Source organism: Hordeum vulgare, chromosome 5H (genome assembly GCF_904849725.1).
Source record: "Hordeum vulgare subsp. vulgare chromosome 5H, MorexV3_pseudomolecules_assembly, whole genome shotgun sequence".
NCBI classification, from domain to species: domain Eukaryota; kingdom Viridiplantae; phylum Streptophyta; class Magnoliopsida; order Poales; family Poaceae; genus Hordeum; species Hordeum vulgare.
The window spans coordinates 82,150,453-82,170,360 of NC_058522.1; the positions used below are offsets into that span (position 1 = coordinate 82,150,453).

A 19,908-nucleotide genomic window follows, 5' to 3' on the forward strand; every position below is an offset into this window, starting at 1 on the left:
AGGGCATTGCAGATTGTCATCATGAGACTCCCTACAGCGAGTTGGATCACTCGATGCTTGCGGTAGCATATGGTACTGAAAAAAGTGGTAAGAAATATTGGGTCTGCAAAAATAGCCTTGGCCCAACGTGAGGTAAGAAGGGCTATTGCCACATTGCACGAGGTGTGGGTTATAAGGGAGGAGCTTTCGGTATCGCAAAGGCTGCTTGTTTCCCCGTTAAAACCTCTCCCAACAGACGTGGTTCTATAAAGGATGAAGCAATGCTCATTGGCCAAGATTTTGACAAGTAGTGGTGTATACTTCAAGGTGAGGATTAAAACTCAATGAATGATGTTAGTTTTAAACAAGTTGGATGTGTAAGTGAACTGATTCCCAAAATTTTCAAGGCGCCAAATCAGTTCTCTTAAAATAAAATTATGTGACCAGAGACAATCTGAAGAAAAGAAATATGAACAAACCAGTTGATTGTGCCTTTTGTGCCGAACCTCAAAGTGTCCAGCACCTCTTCTTTGGTTGCCTAGTTGCTAAACTTGTATGGCAAGAAGTTAGTTCTTTTCTTTCTAGACAAGTAGGTACTTCTGTTGAATCAGTTAATTGTATTTGGATCGCTGGGAAGAAACTGGATTTTCTGAATACAATAGGTGCTTCTGTTCTCTGGGCTTTGTGGAAGCACAGAAATAGTATTATATTTAATGGTTTCATTTGGATGTCTTTGAATCAGATTCGGTCACTGGTTGTAAGGACCATCAGAAAATGGCGCTTAATCTTCAAGGAGCATATGCTGGTTCTGATGTACCAATTCTGTCTGCACCTTCAACACCTGCTGGGAAGACCAGCACAACTGGAGTGGGGGGTGACAGAGTGTGGTGCTGCTGGAGAAGTTCATCCACACTTGGACAGGCATGGAGATAGAGGCATCTTGAGCCCAACTTTTCTCTGACGCCGCAGCCGCTGCCTTAAAAGCTTTTCTAGTGTTGTTTTCCTCCTGTAGTCTGTCCAAGGCTCCAAGCAGCTCCTGTTTCCCTAGCTATCACAAATTTCTTATAAAGGTTGCCAGATCTTTTGGCATGTAATAAGCTTAGGTTATGAACTAGTTTGATCTAGCTAGTGGGCTCTGCCCATGAGTTCACAAATTTCTTAAAAAGGTTGTTTCTGGATACCCTTGTGAACAACGAAGCAATAGACTACTCGACCCTCAAAACAAACTTTTTTGTGTGATTTTTTCCCCATTACTACGAAAGGCAGATAAACAATTTTTTTTGTGATTTTCATTTTCTTTTACCACAAGGCAGTAAAACAAACAAGCATTTTTTTGGATTTTTTTCTCCTGTTGGTTTTCGCGGCTTCATAGTGCTCTCTCCCTGTTGATCTGAGAAAGAGTCTGAAAAATGTTTCAGTTATATAGAATTTGTGGTGCCACTGTTCACATGGCACATTTCCTCTTTTATCAGAGTGACTCCCGTATATATCACTTCCTTTTCTTCTTCTTGTGATTGCTCTTGGGCAGAATGAAGCATAACATTACGCTGATAACACATTAAAGATTCATGTGTAATGAACAAGGTATTAGACAATGCAAACTTTGCTGGTGGTGTTCTGTTATTCAGCAAGGGAGACGATGAAGAATAGGTGCGTGCTCATGGAGGCATCCCTCCGAACGGGGCGACTCCGACTCCCGGGGGTCAATTGCAGAAAACTACCGCGTCAACAAACTCTCCATGTGCAGCACTTCGCAGCGTCAGTCTCGGCCGGCGTTCTCTTCTTACCTCTATCTTGTCAAGGGTAACACGGTTAATCCGCTGCCCTAATCAGGATGAAGGGAAATGCTTTCTGCTGTCGAAATCACAACATCCTAGACATGCCAACTGGCGACAAGCAAGACAAGTTATCCACTGATTAAAATGGATGGCAATACTACAGTCATCAGAGCCACAAAATCGCTCATGTTTAGATGCAGAGTTTAACAGCTGACGTCAATGCTCAGCTAGATCCTCAAACAGAGACATGTTCTGATACAACAAAAAGATTGGTCTGTGTTATGTGTGTCTTCTCCTCCTTGTCAGAAAGCCATTGTCCAAGCAGCGATCTGCCCAATGGCGGCGACGATTGCTACTACACTTGTCCTGTGACCAAGTCTTGTTTGTAATGGCCGACCGTGAAAAACAAGAAGCTATGACCGAGTCTTGGGACTGTGCCTCGTCGGCCTGATGTGGAACCTTGGCTCCCTGGGAACAGTCTGGGGCTTCGCTGACCTGCATTTCCATCCAAGAACATGCGTTTGTTTAGCTGATGGCAATAGGGTGAAATGGTCAACCAACCAACCAGCCACAGTTCATGTCTCATCACGCCAATGGAGCATGATCAGAGTAGAAAAAGTTTTTGTTACCTTTTGGGCAGAAATGGCCTTGAGAAATCCGGCATCGGGTGCGCCCTCGGCACCTGCTCCTTCCTCAGCAGTTTGACCTCAATCTCTTCATCCAGCTGCAAAACAGAAAGAAATGCATGCCACATGTCGGTTAATTCTCGCATCTGGATCAATGCCATGGGACAAGAACTCTTGGTTTAGTTTTACTTGCCTTCTGCTGCCTCTCCTTCTCCTGCTCCAGCCTCTCCAGGAAAATGTTGCGCTCCGCGATCTGCAGGATTCAACAACAGCCGTTGTGTTTGCATAAAATCTTTCAGCAACTCGTCGACGGCACGAACTAAAACTTTGTTGCAATTGCAACGCAATGTAGTGGCTACTGCTTACCTGATGGTCGAACCTGGAGCGACCGACAGCACGGACTGCGCTATGAAGCACGACATCGAATGGTTCAGTGGGCTCTTTCGTCGGCGGTTTCGCCAGATTCTACACCCAAAAAAGAAGAAGTAATTCAAGTAAGGTGGCACTTGAACAGGTTTTGCTGATTTCAGTGACAAGAAAAATATGGTCTTATACTGAACTATTCTGAAGAACTTTTTTTTTGTCAGTTAACCTTCATATAAGATATCATCATGCCCATTTTGCTCTAGCGAAGTACAGTAAGAATTAACCAAGAACCTCGTGTGATCGTGGTTCGTTCGCATACCTCCGGTTCATCGGTGGTCCATGGGAGGCCTTGCGCGAGCGGGTTGCGCAGCCTCTCCTCCTCGAGCAGCATCTCCCTCATCCTCTGAACAAAGTTGCCTTCCTTCACCCTTCCCCTTTGCTGAACACAACAACAGAAATGCAGTTTCTTCAGTCACCAATCATGTACAATTCCGGAACCGACTGTCGAAGAACAAACATGTCTAGATACCTCGGTTCTAAGATTGAACGGATGCGGCCTCGTCGCATTCCTAATGGAGCTCCTCTCCGACGAGCCGGCGCTCTGCGATCCGGGGACGAAGAACGTAAACACAAAATTCACCGAAGATTCATCTTAGAACTCAACCAAAGTTAGACAATTCTGAATATGAAACTCACGTTGCATCTCCTGACCTGATGCTCGTCTCGTGCACCGCTGCTGCTCCTGCTAGATTTATCACAAGAAGATTTATCACAAGAGTATATATCAGTACGTTACGAAGGCAGAGAGAATCAGGAACGCCAATGGATGGATCAGTTGATGAACCTGTTGCCGAGGGGGAGGTCGACGATGCAGTAGGAGAGGTCGGACGACGACGCGATGGAGGGATACGACGCCATGTCGATCTCCTCGGCCTTCCGCGGCGACGACGGCACCGAGGCCGACTCCTTCTTCCTCCTCCTCCTCCCCGCGCCGCCTCCGCTCCGCGCCTCGCGGTCGCCGCGGGAGAGAGACAGGAGCCTCTCGAACGTGTCCACCAGGTACCTGACGCGGCCCTCGCCGTGCTCCGGGACGCCGGCCATGGCCTCCTCGAGGGCCGCGCTCCACGCCGCGCTCTTCCGCGAGGCCGCCTCCCCGCGCCGCCGTACTTGCCCGTGATCCTCCGGGGCGACGTCGCAGGGCGACGAGAGCCTCGCCCTGACCTTCTTCTCGCAGACCTCGTCAGAGAAGTCGCACAGCGGCGCGCGCGGCGCCTCGTACGGCACCGCCGCCGGGGTCGAGCTCTTCCTAGACGACGACGGCTCCAGCTTCTTCCTGCTGGCCTTCCTCGATGACGACGGCCTCTTGGAGCCAGGCGTCGAGCAGGGCCGCCTGTTCTTGATCACCGCCTTGGCACCGACGGCGAAGGCGGGCTTCGTCGCCGCCGCCGCCGCCTCGCCCGAGAACTTGTTGAACCGGTGGAGGCACTCCTTGAACGACATCCCGTCGAGGGGCTCGACGTTCTCCGAGCCCTCGGTCCTCGGCAGCACCCGCCTCCTGGCCGCCGACAGCGACGCGACCGCCGCGAACGGCCGCCGCGCCCTGGGCCTCCTCCCCGCCGCCGGCGTGGCCATCGCACGTCCCCGGCCCCGGCAGCAGCTGCAGCAACAACAACGACGGCGATCGACGGTTGATGGCGAGCAGCAATGAATTCGATTCGCGATTGCGGGGCACGGAACGGAACGGGGCGAAGATTTATAGAGGAGGAACAGATGTCATCCCAACGTTGGCCCGTGCGGGCGCCAGCCTAGGGGGCAACGGCTAGTGGCGGTTCTCGATCGCCCGCGGATTCGCTGGGCCGTTGGCTGGGAGGGGCGACGCCATCGCGGCCGTCGATGAGCCCGGTCGGGAGCTAGTAATTACTACGGAGTACTTATTATTTTGGCCGTAATTAATTTCTGCTATATATTACGTTGATTCAAATTTTATTCGTGTTCCCGAATAAAAAAATAAATTGTGTGCTGGCTGGCAGGCACTACCCTGCAAATAAATTATTATGGGATTTCTGGCTTTGGGTGAGAACGGTAAAAAGACCGGTTTGTTTGAGTGAATGGATCCCTGGTATTTATCGCCCGGTGTGTTTTTTATGGGCTGTAATATCGCTGGTGATTTTGATTTGCTCGTGATTTTTGGTTCCTTGCGACTTGCTGGCTATTGCAGCGAGATTTGCACGGTGAATTTGTTTGGGTGCGTGCATGCAGCATGCATGCTTTTGCTTCGTACGTATCGCCGCATGCTTGTTTTTATGGTTGTGCCAATTTTCTGGGTTTTTGCATTTAGAACCTTGTGTTCGGTTGTGTTAAAACAAAACTTATGCTCGGTGATTTAAAAAAACTTATTTTCTATAGAATCAAGGGAAAATCTAAATTACGACGCCGCACCTTGTTTGTCCCATGCGGCGGCGCGCAGCGATTCGTGTGTGCATTGTATGACCATGTGTTATTGGAAGGAGAAAGCACAGAGATGTAATGATCCCACAAGGCATCACCACTCCGCACTCTTGATATTTTCTTCTCCCTTACTCTCCCTCTCCTTAGGCCTCAGCCTTAGATCCATCGACGATATCCCGAGCCGGTGGCCGCTCCGCCGCCCCAAGTCACATATCTGCTCCAACGTAAACTCGTCTCTACCTATCGTGAGTACACGACCACCTCCCACACACCTATTTGCTGTTCGCCAATGGCTTTTTATGGGTTTTCGCGGGGGCAACTTCTCAAATCCCACGCAAGCTTTTGATGAGGAGCGGTTGATGGCGGTCTGGATCTCAGAGGCGTTGTTGTTTTGTTGGGTTGTCACCAGTCTGCGAAGGTCCTATCACCGTGTATTGGAGCAACGGGATTTTCACAACCAGGCCCCGCTCAAGCACGACAATCTGGCCAAATTAATCTGCAAATTTGGTTCACTGGATGTGGAAAGTTCACCCTACTAATCTGGCAACAATGGGGAAGGCAAGTACAAAAATACAAGCGTGGCAAGCTCGACGAATTTATCTGGAAATTTTATTCATCAAATCTGGCTATTTCATGCTATTAATCTCGCAATTCTTCATCGAAAAACTTATCTGGAAATTATGGGGTAGGATGTATAGGAAATCATAGCATGGCAAGCTCAGCAGCTATTTTCAGATAATTTGGTAAAACTAATCTGACAAGTTAGCAAAAGTAATTTGGAAACTAGGTGTAGTACAGAAAAATCAAAGCATGGCAAGCTCCTCAACTCAATTTTTTTCTCGTTCCCCCTTTTGGTTTTTGTTCATGGTATCTGAATCTTATATCTTTTGAGAAGCTTTGAGGGAATGGTGTGAAGTTCACTGATGGTAGCTGAATCGAATGCTCAATCTCGCAGGTGAAGTTTTTGGCGAAGAAGAAGCACGGGGTTGAAAGATGTCTTTGGAGAAGAAGAAGCACGGGCTGGGATGAAAACGACTGGGGATATGTGATTTTTTAGAGAACAAGTAGCATGGGGACAAGGGAAATGATGTCGTACCAACGAACAAAACGGTTTAAACAAGTTGGCTCTATGTTTTAGCTGCCGCCGCATGGGAAGGCACCTGTGCGGCGCCGCTACGTAGTGTGGTTCTAGAATCAATCGTCAATTCAAGATATCTCCTTTCCCTCCATTAAGTCATCCACTTAATTTTTTGTTGAAATTAATAAGGGTCATATATTTCAAAATTAGTATACAATTTAGGATACGGTTCAATCATCATATTTATCACGACAAGGTATTTCAAACAAGACAAATGTTGACTATGCTTTTCAAATTTGAGGAATATGTCATGAAACTCCAATGAAAACATCAATGAAACTTTCACAAGCCAACTATTTTATCGATGCATGTTTCATGTGGCCTTCCGTGACTTTCGATATGATTTCATGGTTTCATGTCGTAGGATCATTTGAATCTACATGTGTGCATAGACTACAACAAAATTAAATATAGTTGGTTTTCGTTAATGTTAATTATAAGATTAAGCTAGATGTTTCTTTGAAACATCCTACGCATGCATGTCTAGATATTTAAAGAGACAAAACATACTTGCATGAAAATAAAGGGGGTAAGAAAAAATATAAAAAACATAGCTATTTTTTCCAAAGTTTGAATTGTTGGCGCAATCATACTCCTTGTCGGTGAAGATTCTGACAAAAAGTCTTAAGGTGCATAAAGACCTCAACAGCATGCAAAGCGCATACCCACCTATCTCAGCATGACTTGATACCACAGATGACAAAGTCTCATTTGGGTGGATCTTCACACAATGTAGGAGATCTTTGTCTTCACAAATTTCTTGGCTTTTTCACAACCTAAAGGATCACACGCACACCTAGCCAATCTAGGAGGGTCTGAACGAGACTTAAGAAATTGGATAGAACACTCTTCTAACTTAGAGAACACACAACATTCGGTACATACAAACTATACTAGAACACATGGATTTTATTAATATGTGTATCTTAAAGTGTATGGGCTGAACCCACTCAGAGTGGCCAAACAATGCTTTGAATTTAGTCTTAACAACTTCGATGTACCATGCGGAATTCACTCGGAGGTACGAAGCTAGAATCATAAGTTTTTGTAGCATCCTCGAATGATCATAACTTTTCATACTTGGAGGGTCTAAACTACAAAACACATGGTGTGGCTAACTCTCCGAGAGACTGGGGGGCTCTGGGAAAAAACTATTGGAGAGCCCGAACAGGTGAAAACTAAGATGGTTAGTCAAAGAAATATTGAGGCATCTGAGGATGTTTGGAGTTTGATCGTTAAGCACTTTGCAAGAGATACTTCACCTCCTAGGTACAATATCCCCTTCTATAGTATGTGCATACGTATAGACACAAACTGATCTTTGATCAACAAAAGTTATGAAGTTGTCCTTAGTCAGTGTAATACATCGGGGATGGCTTCTCTACGGGGAGCCTCATAGCAGGCATGCCAAGGGGCCGAGGAGGCCCACCATATTCCTAGAAACTATGAGAAGCCTAGAGGAGCACATGGATGACAACACATCATCCTCATACGGAAGTATAAGTGCATCTAGTGCCCCTTAGTGATTTTGGTGTATTGAAGACTTATAGGTTAAGAGACTGGTACTTTTGTAAGTGTACACAGGCTCTATAAGTCGTTGAGGAGTTTGGGTTATTCGAAGAATATCGACCCCTAAAAATGTATGTCTTCGGTTGAAGACTTTGTATTTCCTTTGCAGACTTTGAAAGTGAAGAAATTGGTGTGTCCGGGAAGAAATCGACGTGAGGACTTTGAAGCGTGAATACTTTCATTTTCACAGTTTCATTTTGTGTATTCTATGCCATAGGACCACAGTACTGTTAAAGGGGGTCGAGGTAAAACTAAGGAAAAGTTTCCAAGTGATGCTCATCTCAATGCCTACACATACAAACCCTTCGGATAAAGCCTTTGGAAGTCTTCAATAGCTTAGTCAAATTCTTCAATGACAGAGACGATGATCTTCTGGTCTTTGAGGAATTTTCTCTAACTTAGGAGTTAGGTGTTCGCGAGTGCGAATTACCTACCAGTGAGGAACATGAGTGCATGAGGACTTTCATAGCTGAAAAATTCCACCGAGGTTGTGTTGTGCACTAGCTGTCCCCAACCTTATCCACCTAACGGTCATAACATTGGGACATTTATGTCAATTCATGTTAGGATTGCTCCCTCGCTATAAATAGCTCCCCCCCATAACCACTAGTTGGTTGGCTCCTCCACGAGAGAAATTGACACATGTGATTTGAGAGCAACCCACTCCTCGAAGACTTTGAGAGAAATTCATCAGTGAGGAAAAACCCCAAACACCCAAACCAAAAACCCAAAACCCAAAGTGATTGAGCATCACTGAAGAGATTGTTCATGTGTGGAACCGATGATTGTTACCTTTCAGGACTGTGCATCCTCGAGACGTTTAGGCGTCATGGTCTAGAGCATCCAGCAGTGAATTGTGGATTGCCGAGTGACCAAGTTTGTGAGGGTTTGGAAGTCTTCCCTGAAGACTTACCACGAGAGTTGGGCGAGGTCTATGTGTCCTTAGCTCAAGGATAATACGGTAAGGACTTTGTGTCCTGAGACTGTGTGTCCTTTGGTTTAAATACCAAGCAGCTCCAAATGAGACGTATGATTGTCTAGTTGGAACTGGGTTATCAAATCATTGTCTTCATCGAGCATCGTCTTCTAATTCTTCAACCCTTTCATTTCCTCAATTGCATGTTGACGGCTTTGATCTTATAGTTTAAAAAAATTGACTAAAGACTTTCTCAAATTCCTCACCCCAAATTATTCACTTAACGTATTCCTTACCTGCTTGTCCTGATCATGCTACTTGTGCAATCCAAACATTTCATTTCACTCTCATGATTATTCTTTTGCTATTTTGCAAATCTGTTTGAGTACTAAGTCCACTGCACTCAGTTCGTGACTGGGGACTTTCCTCACAAGGAATTTCCTCAGTGACGAATTCATAAAATCGCCTATTCACCCCCTCTTGTCGATATAATGCACTTTCAATTGGTATCAACGCAAGGTACTCCCTTGTTCTGTGTGATTTTGGTTTAACCACCTGGAGTTTTAGTTATGTTGACCGTAGGTATGATCAAGGTCACTGCGGGTTGTCCTACCTTTGAAGTAAATGACTTCCCCTACTGGAAGAACAACATGTGCATGCACCTTGAAGCAATTGACAATGACCTCTGGTATATTGTGGAAAGATGTGTTCCCACCGTGTCTGAAACTACCAATGCTGCCGATGTAAAGAGATTCAAGCAACTCGACTCTCAAGGAAGAATATCATTTGTGGACATCTGAGCAAAGGTCAGTATGGCAGAGTGAGTGCTTTGGGTACCGCAAAGAAAATCTGGGAAACATTGTCCAAGGTCAATGAAGGTGTCTCAACTCAACGTGACTCTCAAGTTGATGTTCTTCGCAATCTCTTCAATCACTTCAAGAGACTTGACAATGAGAGCTGCCAAGGAACCTTCGATCGCCTCATTGACATCTTCAATGAACTACAACGCTCTTGGAGCTAGAGACATCACTTATCATGAAGTTGTGAAGAAACTGTTGAGATCTCTTGATTCTTCATTCGATACACTGGTTCTGATGATTCAAGAACGAAGAGACTACAAGGCACTAGATCCTGCTAATATTCTGGAGAGACTCAATACTCATGAATTCCAACAAGCTGAGAAATGAGACCTTTATGGATCAAGCTATGGAAGACCTCGTGCACTGAAGGCAAAGGCTCTTTCCTCATCTGAAAAGAAGACTCTGATTGTAGCCTTGCAATGCTCATGAGGAAATTCCATAAGTTCTCAAGACGAGGCCAGTTTGGGAAGTCTTCAAGAAGATATGTGAGGAAATCAGAATCTTCACGTCAGGACTACAAGAAGAGGACCTGCCGTAAATGCAGGAAATTAGGTCACTATATTGTTGACTGTCCTCGCTGGGTGAAGGAATCAAAGAAGAAGAAGTATAAGGATGATAGTTCTGATGACTCGAAGAAAAAGAAGAAATCTTCAAAGTCCTCATCCTCAAAGTCCTCATCGCACAAGAAGACCATCTTCCGAAAGGCTCAGACACTTATTGGCAAAGAAATGGATTCTGAGGACGAATCTGGAGAATGTGATGAAGAGGAAGGTTCTGAAGAGGAGTGAGAGTCTGGTGTGGCAAGCCTAGCTCTTGCTACCATATTCCTGAGCAAGTCCATCTTCGACCTAGAAGAAAATGACAACATCAAAAGCACTGATGACTACGATGACAACTTTTCTCCCACCTATTGCTTCATGGCAAAAGGTTTAAAGGTACCAAGCCACACTTCCTCTTATGACTCTAGTGACTGTGAGCCCGATGACTATCAAAAACCCAGTTACTACAAACTTGCTAATATTGCCACTAAGCAACACACTGCTTTTGAAAAGCTTCAGAAACTGCTAGACAAAAGTGATGACATGTTGAATGAGGAAATGTATTGGACTCAAATCTTTACTAATGATGTTAAAAGTCTCCAGTCTAGGTTTGATAGTCTTCAGGATCATCATGTCACCCTCTTAGTCGATCATCAGAAGCTTTCTTATGAATTCCTTCAAAGAAAGCAAGATCTTGAAAAGTTAAGGGCGTCTCATGATGATCTTCGAATTGAAAATGGTTCTTTGCTTGCTCAACAGATCAGTACCGCTGAGGAAGAATTCATTCCACCATGCTTGAAATGCATCGAACACGAATATGCTAATTCTTCACCTAAAACTTCAAATGCTTCTATTGCTACAAATTCTTCAACTGTATTTGTGGTTACAAATTCCTCACTTGAGGAAACCACAAATGTCACTGACAAAAATGCAGGGTTGAAGGAATTGTATGTGATAGGCATATACAAAAGTCTCAAAGGGCATCAAACCCTTTGTGGTGTGCTCAAAAAGCAGATTCCGAGCAAAAACCCTAGGAAAGAGGGTATTGCCCTCGAGAGGAAATTGAATGTTGATGGGTCATACCGGAAACCTGAGCAGTATCCCAGAACCTCATGGGTTGCTGCAAAAGGACCTCATGTTGATCCATCTACTCTAAAGGCTTTGCATGTGAAACTTCATATTCCTCTGATGAGTCATTTGACTCAAACTATAAATGTTTCAAAAATCAGGATGGTGAAGTATTTGCTAGATATGTTGGAACTAACTGCAGGAATGGACCACCCTTGAGGAAAATCTGGGTTCCCAAAAGGAGCTTAGAAAGTCTTCAGGTGAATGTCCTCATGACACCACTAGTGAAGACCAGGAACCCAGATCAAATCCCTCAAGTGGACCAAAGTCTTCACAAGGAACAAATACCTCATATGGTCAAAACTATGCTTGTAATCGCACTAATGCTTGTGATATGCAGGGAAACTACAAGGGACATGAATATGTGCATAGTCTGGACCAGAGGCACCACACACCCACTATGTTTCACTAACGAAGTAATGCATCACCAGTTCCCAGAGGGATTAAAACCCGTTAACATAGAATCATACGATGGAACTACGGACCCCGCGGTGTGGATAGAAGACTTTCTTCTCCACATCCACATGGCGAGAGGAGCTGATCTCCATGACATCAAATACTTCCCCTCAAGCTGAAAGGGCCAGCACGACACTGGTTGAACATCCTGCCTGAAGACTCAATCAGAAGATGGGAAGAGCTCGAAGAAGCCTTCCTATCTAACTTCCATGGGACCTATGTTCGGCCCCCGAATTCCTCCAACCTGAGTAACGTCGTCCAGAAGGCGGGCCAGTCTGCCAAAGAATTCTGGAACTGATTCTTAACAAAGGAAACCAAATCGCGGATTGCCTAGACACCGAAGCAATAGCCTCGTTCAGGCAGAACATCCGCGACGAGTGGTTGGCTCGCCACCTCGCATAAGACAGGGCAAGAACAATGCCCGCCCTTACTTCACTCATGACCCGCTTTTGCGTGGGGGAGACAATTGGCTAGCTCGGCGTAGCCACAATTGAGACGATCCTGGAACCTCTGAAGTTTGGGACGGGAATGGCAAGCCGAGGAAAAACAAGAACAGGCGTCGCCTCCGCACAAGCGACACCGATGACACAACAGTCAATGTTGGGTTCCGCAGCTCTAAGCCAAGACATTGGAAGAAACCCTTTAAAGGGAATAAATATGGGCCAACCCAATGGGAAAAAATTATGGAACAACCTTGTCAAATCCCCAAAACCCAAGATAAGCTAGCCACTCACACCAACCGTAATTGTTGGGTATTCAAGCAGGCCGTGAAAGTAGTAGGTGAAGAACAAGGTCAGAGCCCTCAAAGCAAAGACGACAAGGAGCCCCGTGGTCCGAACAATAGAGGCCAAAAACATATCCCTCTCGAGGTAAAAACTGTAAACATGATATACGTGACACACATACCCAAGAAGGAGCGGAAACAAGCACTCCGAGAAGTATACGCCATAGAGCATGTAGGGACTTATCACAACCCCATGAGTTCCCAAAGTCGTGGCTTAGCGGAGTACATCAAATATGGTAAGTGTTAGACCTAATCACGTCATCAATTCTCGTAGTCCCTTAATCAGATATTTTCCTCCCAGTAAAACGGGTCTATAGATCACATACGAACTCCATTTTGGACAAAGTTGTAGTCTCGGGTCAATGTCATAAAATTCCCTACACTTTTGTAGTTTAAGCTTTTTACATTGACGCAGTATTTGGGTGTCAAACAGATTATCTGTATAAACCATTGGTAGACAGATTTCAGGAAAGTCACAATCTTTCTCCAACAAGGCTCTTTTTGGGGTTTTTTTCGGCAATTTCCAATAATTCCTACACATCAAAGTGTAAAACAAGAATTTGTGAACTTTTGCAACTATTAATAGGTTAGTCTCAATAAATCATAAAACCATAGTAAAAACATAGGACAAATGGTAGAAAACAAGCATGAAGCATAAAAATTATAGATGCGTTCAGGACGTATCAATATCACCAAGCTTAACTCATGCTCGTCCACGAGTAGGTAAGTGATAACAAAAGATAATTTTATAGCTATGAATGCTAGCTTAATATATAATAATTATCAGTGATAATTTCAAACACTTTTTCTAGCATCATAACCAACAATTTTTTCTCATAAAACTCATCATGGCAGAGTAGGGATCAATTCACATGTCATGGTTTAAACAATGCATTCTCTTGATACTTAACAATCTATGTTCTTAGTCATCAAATAATTTCAATGCATCATATAGTCTAAGTAAGAGCTCAAGAAATTAATTAGCATATAGTCTTTTATGATTGCTAATAGTCGAAGCATATTTTTAGAACAAACAACATCCATCAAACAGAGAGAAAGATATGGGCTTAATGTTTCGCCTCCCAACGTAATTATCATAATGATAATCATCAACAATAATGAATCATGATCAAATCTATTTGTCCGAATATATATATATATATATATATATATATATGTGTGTGTGTGTGTGTGTGTGTGTGTGTGTGTTTAGATCTTTCCCCACCACATGATGCTTGCTAACTAATAGGCTGAGGTTGGAATAAGAAGTTGACTCAACATGAAAAGTAAGTAACATAAAATTAAATAGATTGCCCCTTCGCACAGCGAAGCAGGGATTTGCAAAGGTGCCAGAGCTCTTTGTTCTAAAACAAAGATGAATATGTAATTTTGGGTGGTGTGGTGATACGTCCCAAACGTATATGTACTTTCTGATTGTTACATGATCTTTTGGGTAACATTGTTATATGTTTTGCTACACTTTTATATTTTTTACACATATTTGGACTAACCTACTAACTCAGTGCACCTAGTGCCAGTTTCTGTCTGCTGATGTATTTTTTTGCACGGGATTTTACCCAAATTTCGAGAGCCCCCAAAACCACGAGAAAAATATATAAAAATCAGCGTGACGGAAGCTTCCAGATCATCGAAGATGGGCCACAAGGGAGCGAGGGGCTTCCTAGGTGACCTCCCGGCGCGGCCTGGCCCATGGTCGCGCCCACAGGCCGCCTGGATGGGCCCCACCTCCTCTGACGCCCCCCCTTTGGCCTATATTTACCCCTCCGATCAGAAACCCTTCAAGCATATCCAGAATTGCGAATTTCTCCATCGTTCCACCGCGGCAGCGCTTTCGAGATCGGGAGCGTCAGGAGACCTCTTCCCGGCACCCTGTCGAAGGGAGGATTGACCTCTGGGAGCTTCTCCACCGCCATGGACGCTTCCCGGACGTGTCGTGAGTAGTCCTCCTTGGACCATGAGTCCATGACCAGTAGCTATGTGATGTCTTCTCTCCAATCTTGTGCTTCCATGTTTAGCCCTTGTGAGCTGCCCTACATGATCAAGGCATCTATGTAATTTTCTTGCTTTTGCTATCTCGGTTTTCTAGGATCTGATGGATTATGAGATTATGTTCAGATTTTTATGAGTTATATATTTGATTATCCTTTTATATTATGTTCTTTAGTGATTCATGCATGTTCTCCATTGCTTTGTATTGCTTTGGCCGAGTAGTAGATTGTAACTCCAAGAGGGAGCGTTATGCATGATTGTGGGTTCATGCCCCGTGATGTCTAGCTTGAGTGACAGAAACATGAGACTAGGGGATGTGCTGTTGCCACTAGGGATAAAACAATGGTGCTTGTGACCACGGTTGCAAGGATTGTTTACCTTACGCATAGTTTGTTAATGCAGTTGTTTGTTGCTTTGAGTTTACACTTTGGGTGGGGCTCGCAAATTAATACCAGCGAGATGTTCTGGATAGATATCTCAAGGTGGATGATTAGTAAGTAGATGCTGGTGAATAAACGGTCTACTTGTCTCGGCGTACTGCCCATTACTATCGAGGCTCTAACTTTCAAGTAGCATAATTAACATTGCGGTGCGTTTATAATTCTGTCAATTGCCCAGCCGTAATTTGTTTACCCAAGGATAGTTGTTTATCGTATTTTGGGAGAGAGACATCACTAGTGAACATCATGTGACTCCGGTCCATATCACCACCATTGCTTACACCTCCACCATTTTCTACTTTCATTTACTTTTCTGTTGCAATCACTATCACTATTCCTGCTTGTGTTTTGATCCTTTGCAAACTACAAGGCCGGAGAGATTGACAATCTCTTTGTACTCGTTGGGAGCAAAGTTATTTGTTGTGTGTGCATGTCCACGTCTTCTGCTAGCGCCAGAGTAGCGGACACCTACTTGTTGATCCTTGGAGTCCTCCTGGTTCGATAAACCTTACAGTCTCCGTGTAAGGGAAACTTGCTGTTGACTACATCTCGACCTTCCACTTGGGGTAACCAACGAGGGGCGAGAAGTATATCCATCAACTCGTCATCATGTGCCCTTCCTTTCAATGTTACGACAAGAGTTTTCAACATCTTCCATGCTAATCACATTATTGGCAGTTCCCAGATATAATTGAAATTTTACTCCCCTCCACCATTCAAACACATTCCATGGCTAGTCGTATCCACGGGTACCATCCAAACAATCAACTTTCTATTGGAAGTTCTTGTTTATTTTTTTTGTATTATGCAAGACTGCGCATCCTTTTTACGAGCCTCTCTCGTGCAATTACAAGTGAATAAACACTCATCTTGAGAATAAACTGTTTAGGATGGAAGATAATAGCCGCTCCGTCGCTCCATGGGCGGTACAAGCACACAAAACGGATGTTCATTTGAAGGTTTTAGAGGTGGCACATGCAAATTTACTTGAAATGGTAGTGAAATACCATATAGAGGTAGGTATCATGGACTCTCATGGAAGAAACTTGGCTCAAGTATTTGGATGCACAAGTAGTATTTCTACTTAGTACAAAGTTTTGCTAGCAAAAGGTTCTGAACGAGCACCACATGTTGGAGAATCCATAACAATATAACTTCTATCCAAGTATACACAAACTTAACCATTACATTGTCTTCCTTGTGCAACTTTAAATATTTGAGAAAGTTTCAAAATAGTTAATGCGTATTCACAATCATAAAATATGTTCAAGATAATATATTTGGAGGTGAAAGTTCTATTTCTTATACAGAGCATTCTTGAATTGCTTATATGACCAATATTGTGATTGTCAAACTTCAATAGATTTATTTCTTATACTAATCATTCTTGAATTGCTTATATGACAAATGTGAAACTAATTTTAGGAATATAACACATTGATAATTTCATATTTGTGATATTTCATTCATTCACAATTTACTCTTAGGATATAAGCGAAGCACAAGAGTAAACATCAAACTACTCTCAAGATATGTAAGTGAAGATCAATGAGTAGTCAAACAATAAAATAACTATGTGAGGAATCTCTCTCGATAAAGACTTTTAGATATGAGCATTTTATTCAAATGGCAAAGAAAGAAAAAACACTCCAAGAATAGCACATATCATGTGGACAAAAAAACTTAGGTTGAACATAGGTTAACCGATATTTGTTGACGAAGGGAGGTGGGATGCGTAGCAACCCCAAGCTTCGTTGCTTGATACTTCTTGTAATATTGACTTGGTGACTTGGGCATCCCCAAGCTTGAGCTTTTGTATCTCGTTCAATCCTCTCATATCCAGGTTGCACGTAAGTCTCAAAACTTCATCCACACAGAACTCGAACTCATGAGATAAGTTAGTACACATCAGAATAAATCAACACTTCATGTACTACTAAGACAAGTTGCATAATAATTTTCAAACATTAGGTACTGTATACTATCACTTTCACAATTTATATCTACTAATATAAGCCATGCAAACTCTAGGATAAGTATTTAACAAACTATGGCAACAACCTATCCAAACAAAATAGTCTATAGCAATCTATTTAAACAATATCCTTCTATAACTCCAAAAATTCTGAAACTTTAGGACGGGCTAAAGAATTTGTATGATAGTATTGTTTAAAATTTTCAGAAACTTTCCACATTTCAGTAAAATCTGATAATTCAAGTACTACAAAAAAAGTTTGTGTTTTTGTATAACACACATCACATATGAAATTCAAGCACTCTAAAGGAAATTCTTGGAATTTTCATTGAAAAAAGATTATAAATAATATCTAACGGATAACAACAAAATAAAATTATGCTCCAAGAAAAACACATATTATGTGACAAATAAGAATATAGCTCTAAGTAAGATATACCGATAGCGTTGAAGACGAAAAGGGGATGCCTTCTGGGCATCCCCAAGCTTATATGCTTGAGTCTTCCTTGGAACTTACCTTGGGTGTTCCTTGGGCATCCCCAAGCTTAGGTATCTGACCCAAAACTTGAAAATTTCAGTCACATAAAACTTAACGGAACTTCGAGAAATGAGTTAGTGTAATAAGGATAGATCATTCACTTAGGTAATGCCAAGACAAGATTAATAATTTTTTTCAAATAATACGTACTTGATACGTCCCAAACGTATCTATAATTTGTCCTTGTTCCATGATCTTTTGGGTGACATTGTTATATGTTTTGCTACACTTTTATATCATTTTACACATATTTAGACTAACCTACTAACTCAGTGCACCCAATGCCAGTTTATGTGTGCTGATGTCTATTTTGCACGGGCTTTTACCCAATTTTCTGAAGCCCGAAAAATTCCAGAAAAAATATATAAAAAATCAGCGAAACAAAAGCTTCCAGATCACCGAAGATGGGCCAGAGGGGGCCAGGGGCCTCCCAGGCGACCTGTTGGCACGACCAGGCCCTAGGCCGCGCCAGGAGGCCACCTGGGTGGGTCACAGCTCCTTCGGTGCCCTCCTTTGGCCTATATTTAGAGTCCCGAGAGGAAAGCCTTCCACAAATTCTGGAATCACGAACTTCTCCATTGTTCCACAACCGCAGCGCTTCTGAGATCGGGAGCATCACGAGACCTCTTCCCGGCACCCTACCGGAGGGAGGATTGCCCTCCGGGAGCTTCTCCACCGCCATGGACGCTTCCCGGTCGTGCCGTGAGTAGTCCTCCTTGGACCATGAGTCCATGACCACTAGCTATGTGATGTCTTCTCTCCAATCTTGTGCTTCAATGGTTAGTCCTTGTGAGCTGCCCTACATGATCAAGGCATCTATGTAATTATCTTGCTATTGCTATGCTCGGTTTGTTGGGATCCGATGGATTATGAGATTATGTTCAGATTGTTATGAGTTATATATTCGATTATCCTTTTATATTATGTTCCTTAGTGATTCATGCATGTTCTCCGTTGCTATTTATTGCTTTGGCCGAGTGGTAGATTGTAACTCCAAGAGGGAGCGTTATGCATGATTGTGAGTTCATGCCCCTCGATGTATAGCTTGAGTGACAGAAACATGAGACTAGGGGATGTGCTTGTTTCCGCTAGGGAGAAAACAATGGTGCTTGTGACCACGGTTGCAAGGATTGTTTACCTTACGCATAGTTCGTTAGTGCAGTTGTCCGTTGCTTTGAGTTTACACTTTGGGTGGGCTCGCAACTTAATACTGGCGAGATGTTCTGGATAGATATCTCAAGGTGGATGATTATTAAGTAGATGTTGATGAATAAACGGTCTACTTGTCTTGGCGTACTGCCCATTACTGTTAAACCTCTAACTATTAAGTAGCATAATGAGCATTGCGGTGCGATCATAATTCTGTCAATTGCCCAACTGTGATTTGTTTACCCAAGCATAGTTGTTTATCGTCTTTTGGGAGAGAGACATCACTAGTGAACATCACGTGACTCCGGTCCATATCACCATCAATGTTTACACCTCCATCATTTACCGATTTCATTTACTTTTCCGTTGCAATCACTATTACTTTCCCGCTTGTGTTTTGATCCTTTGCAAACTACAAGGCCGAAGAGATTGACAATCTCTCTGTACTCGTTGGGAGCAAAGTTGTTTGTTGTGTGTGCACGTCCACGTCTTCTAATAGCGCCAGGGTGGAAGACACCTACTTGTTGAGCTTAGGAGTCCTCCTGGTTCGATAAAACTTACAGTCTCCGTGTAAGGGAAATATGCTGCTGACTACATCTCCACCTTCCACTTGGGGTAACCAACGAGGTGCGAGAAGTATATCCATCAACTCATCGTCAGTACTCTATCCTATCATTTCCATAACTTATATCACTCAATATAAGCTATGGAAACACTAAAATAAGCAAACTATGCATACAAAATAGAATTTGTCAAAAACAGGGCACTCTTTGAAGATTTGAATGAACATCATACTTCCCTGACTCTAAAATTTCTAACTTAGGAAAAAGCAGAGAAGTTTCATATAAAAACTTTGTAAAAAATTCAGAATTGTTTGATGCTCTAGTAAAATCAGAGAACATCTGCACTAGACGTAAAAGATTCTGCACAAAATCAAACTAGCATGTATCCACACTATCACAAAGGCTTTACTTGGCACCTTATTGAAATAAATGACACACGACATGATTAATACAGTATGTTAATCATGTGAACACACGAAAACGGAAATTGCAAGTGTTGGGTTGTCTCCCAACAAGCGCTTTTCTTTACCTTTTAGCTAGGCATGATGATTTCTATGAAGCTCACATAAAAGTAAAGAACTGAAACACAATGGGAGCATAATGAAGCATATGACAAGGACATTGAAGTATAACCCACTTCCTATGC

General features: G+C 43.2%; 1 protein-coding gene across 1 annotated transcript; it reads right to left on the reverse strand.

The window, feature by feature from the left end:
- Positions 1-1,866: 1,866 nt before the first annotated feature.
- On the reverse strand, positions 1,867-4,381 carry LOC123396355. The gene is made up of 8 exons (XM_045091308.1): positions 3,594-4,381; positions 3,461-3,494; positions 3,279-3,350; positions 3,069-3,188; positions 2,750-2,848; positions 2,577-2,636; positions 2,387-2,481; positions 1,867-2,252 (listed from the first exon to the last, which is right to left on the reverse strand). Exons 1-8 carry the CDS (start codon positions 4,379-4,381, stop codon positions 2,171-2,173), a joined length of 1,350 nt encoding a protein of 449 aa, XP_044947243.1. The 3' UTR covers positions 1,867-2,170.
- Positions 4,382-19,908: the final 15,527 nt, after the last annotated feature.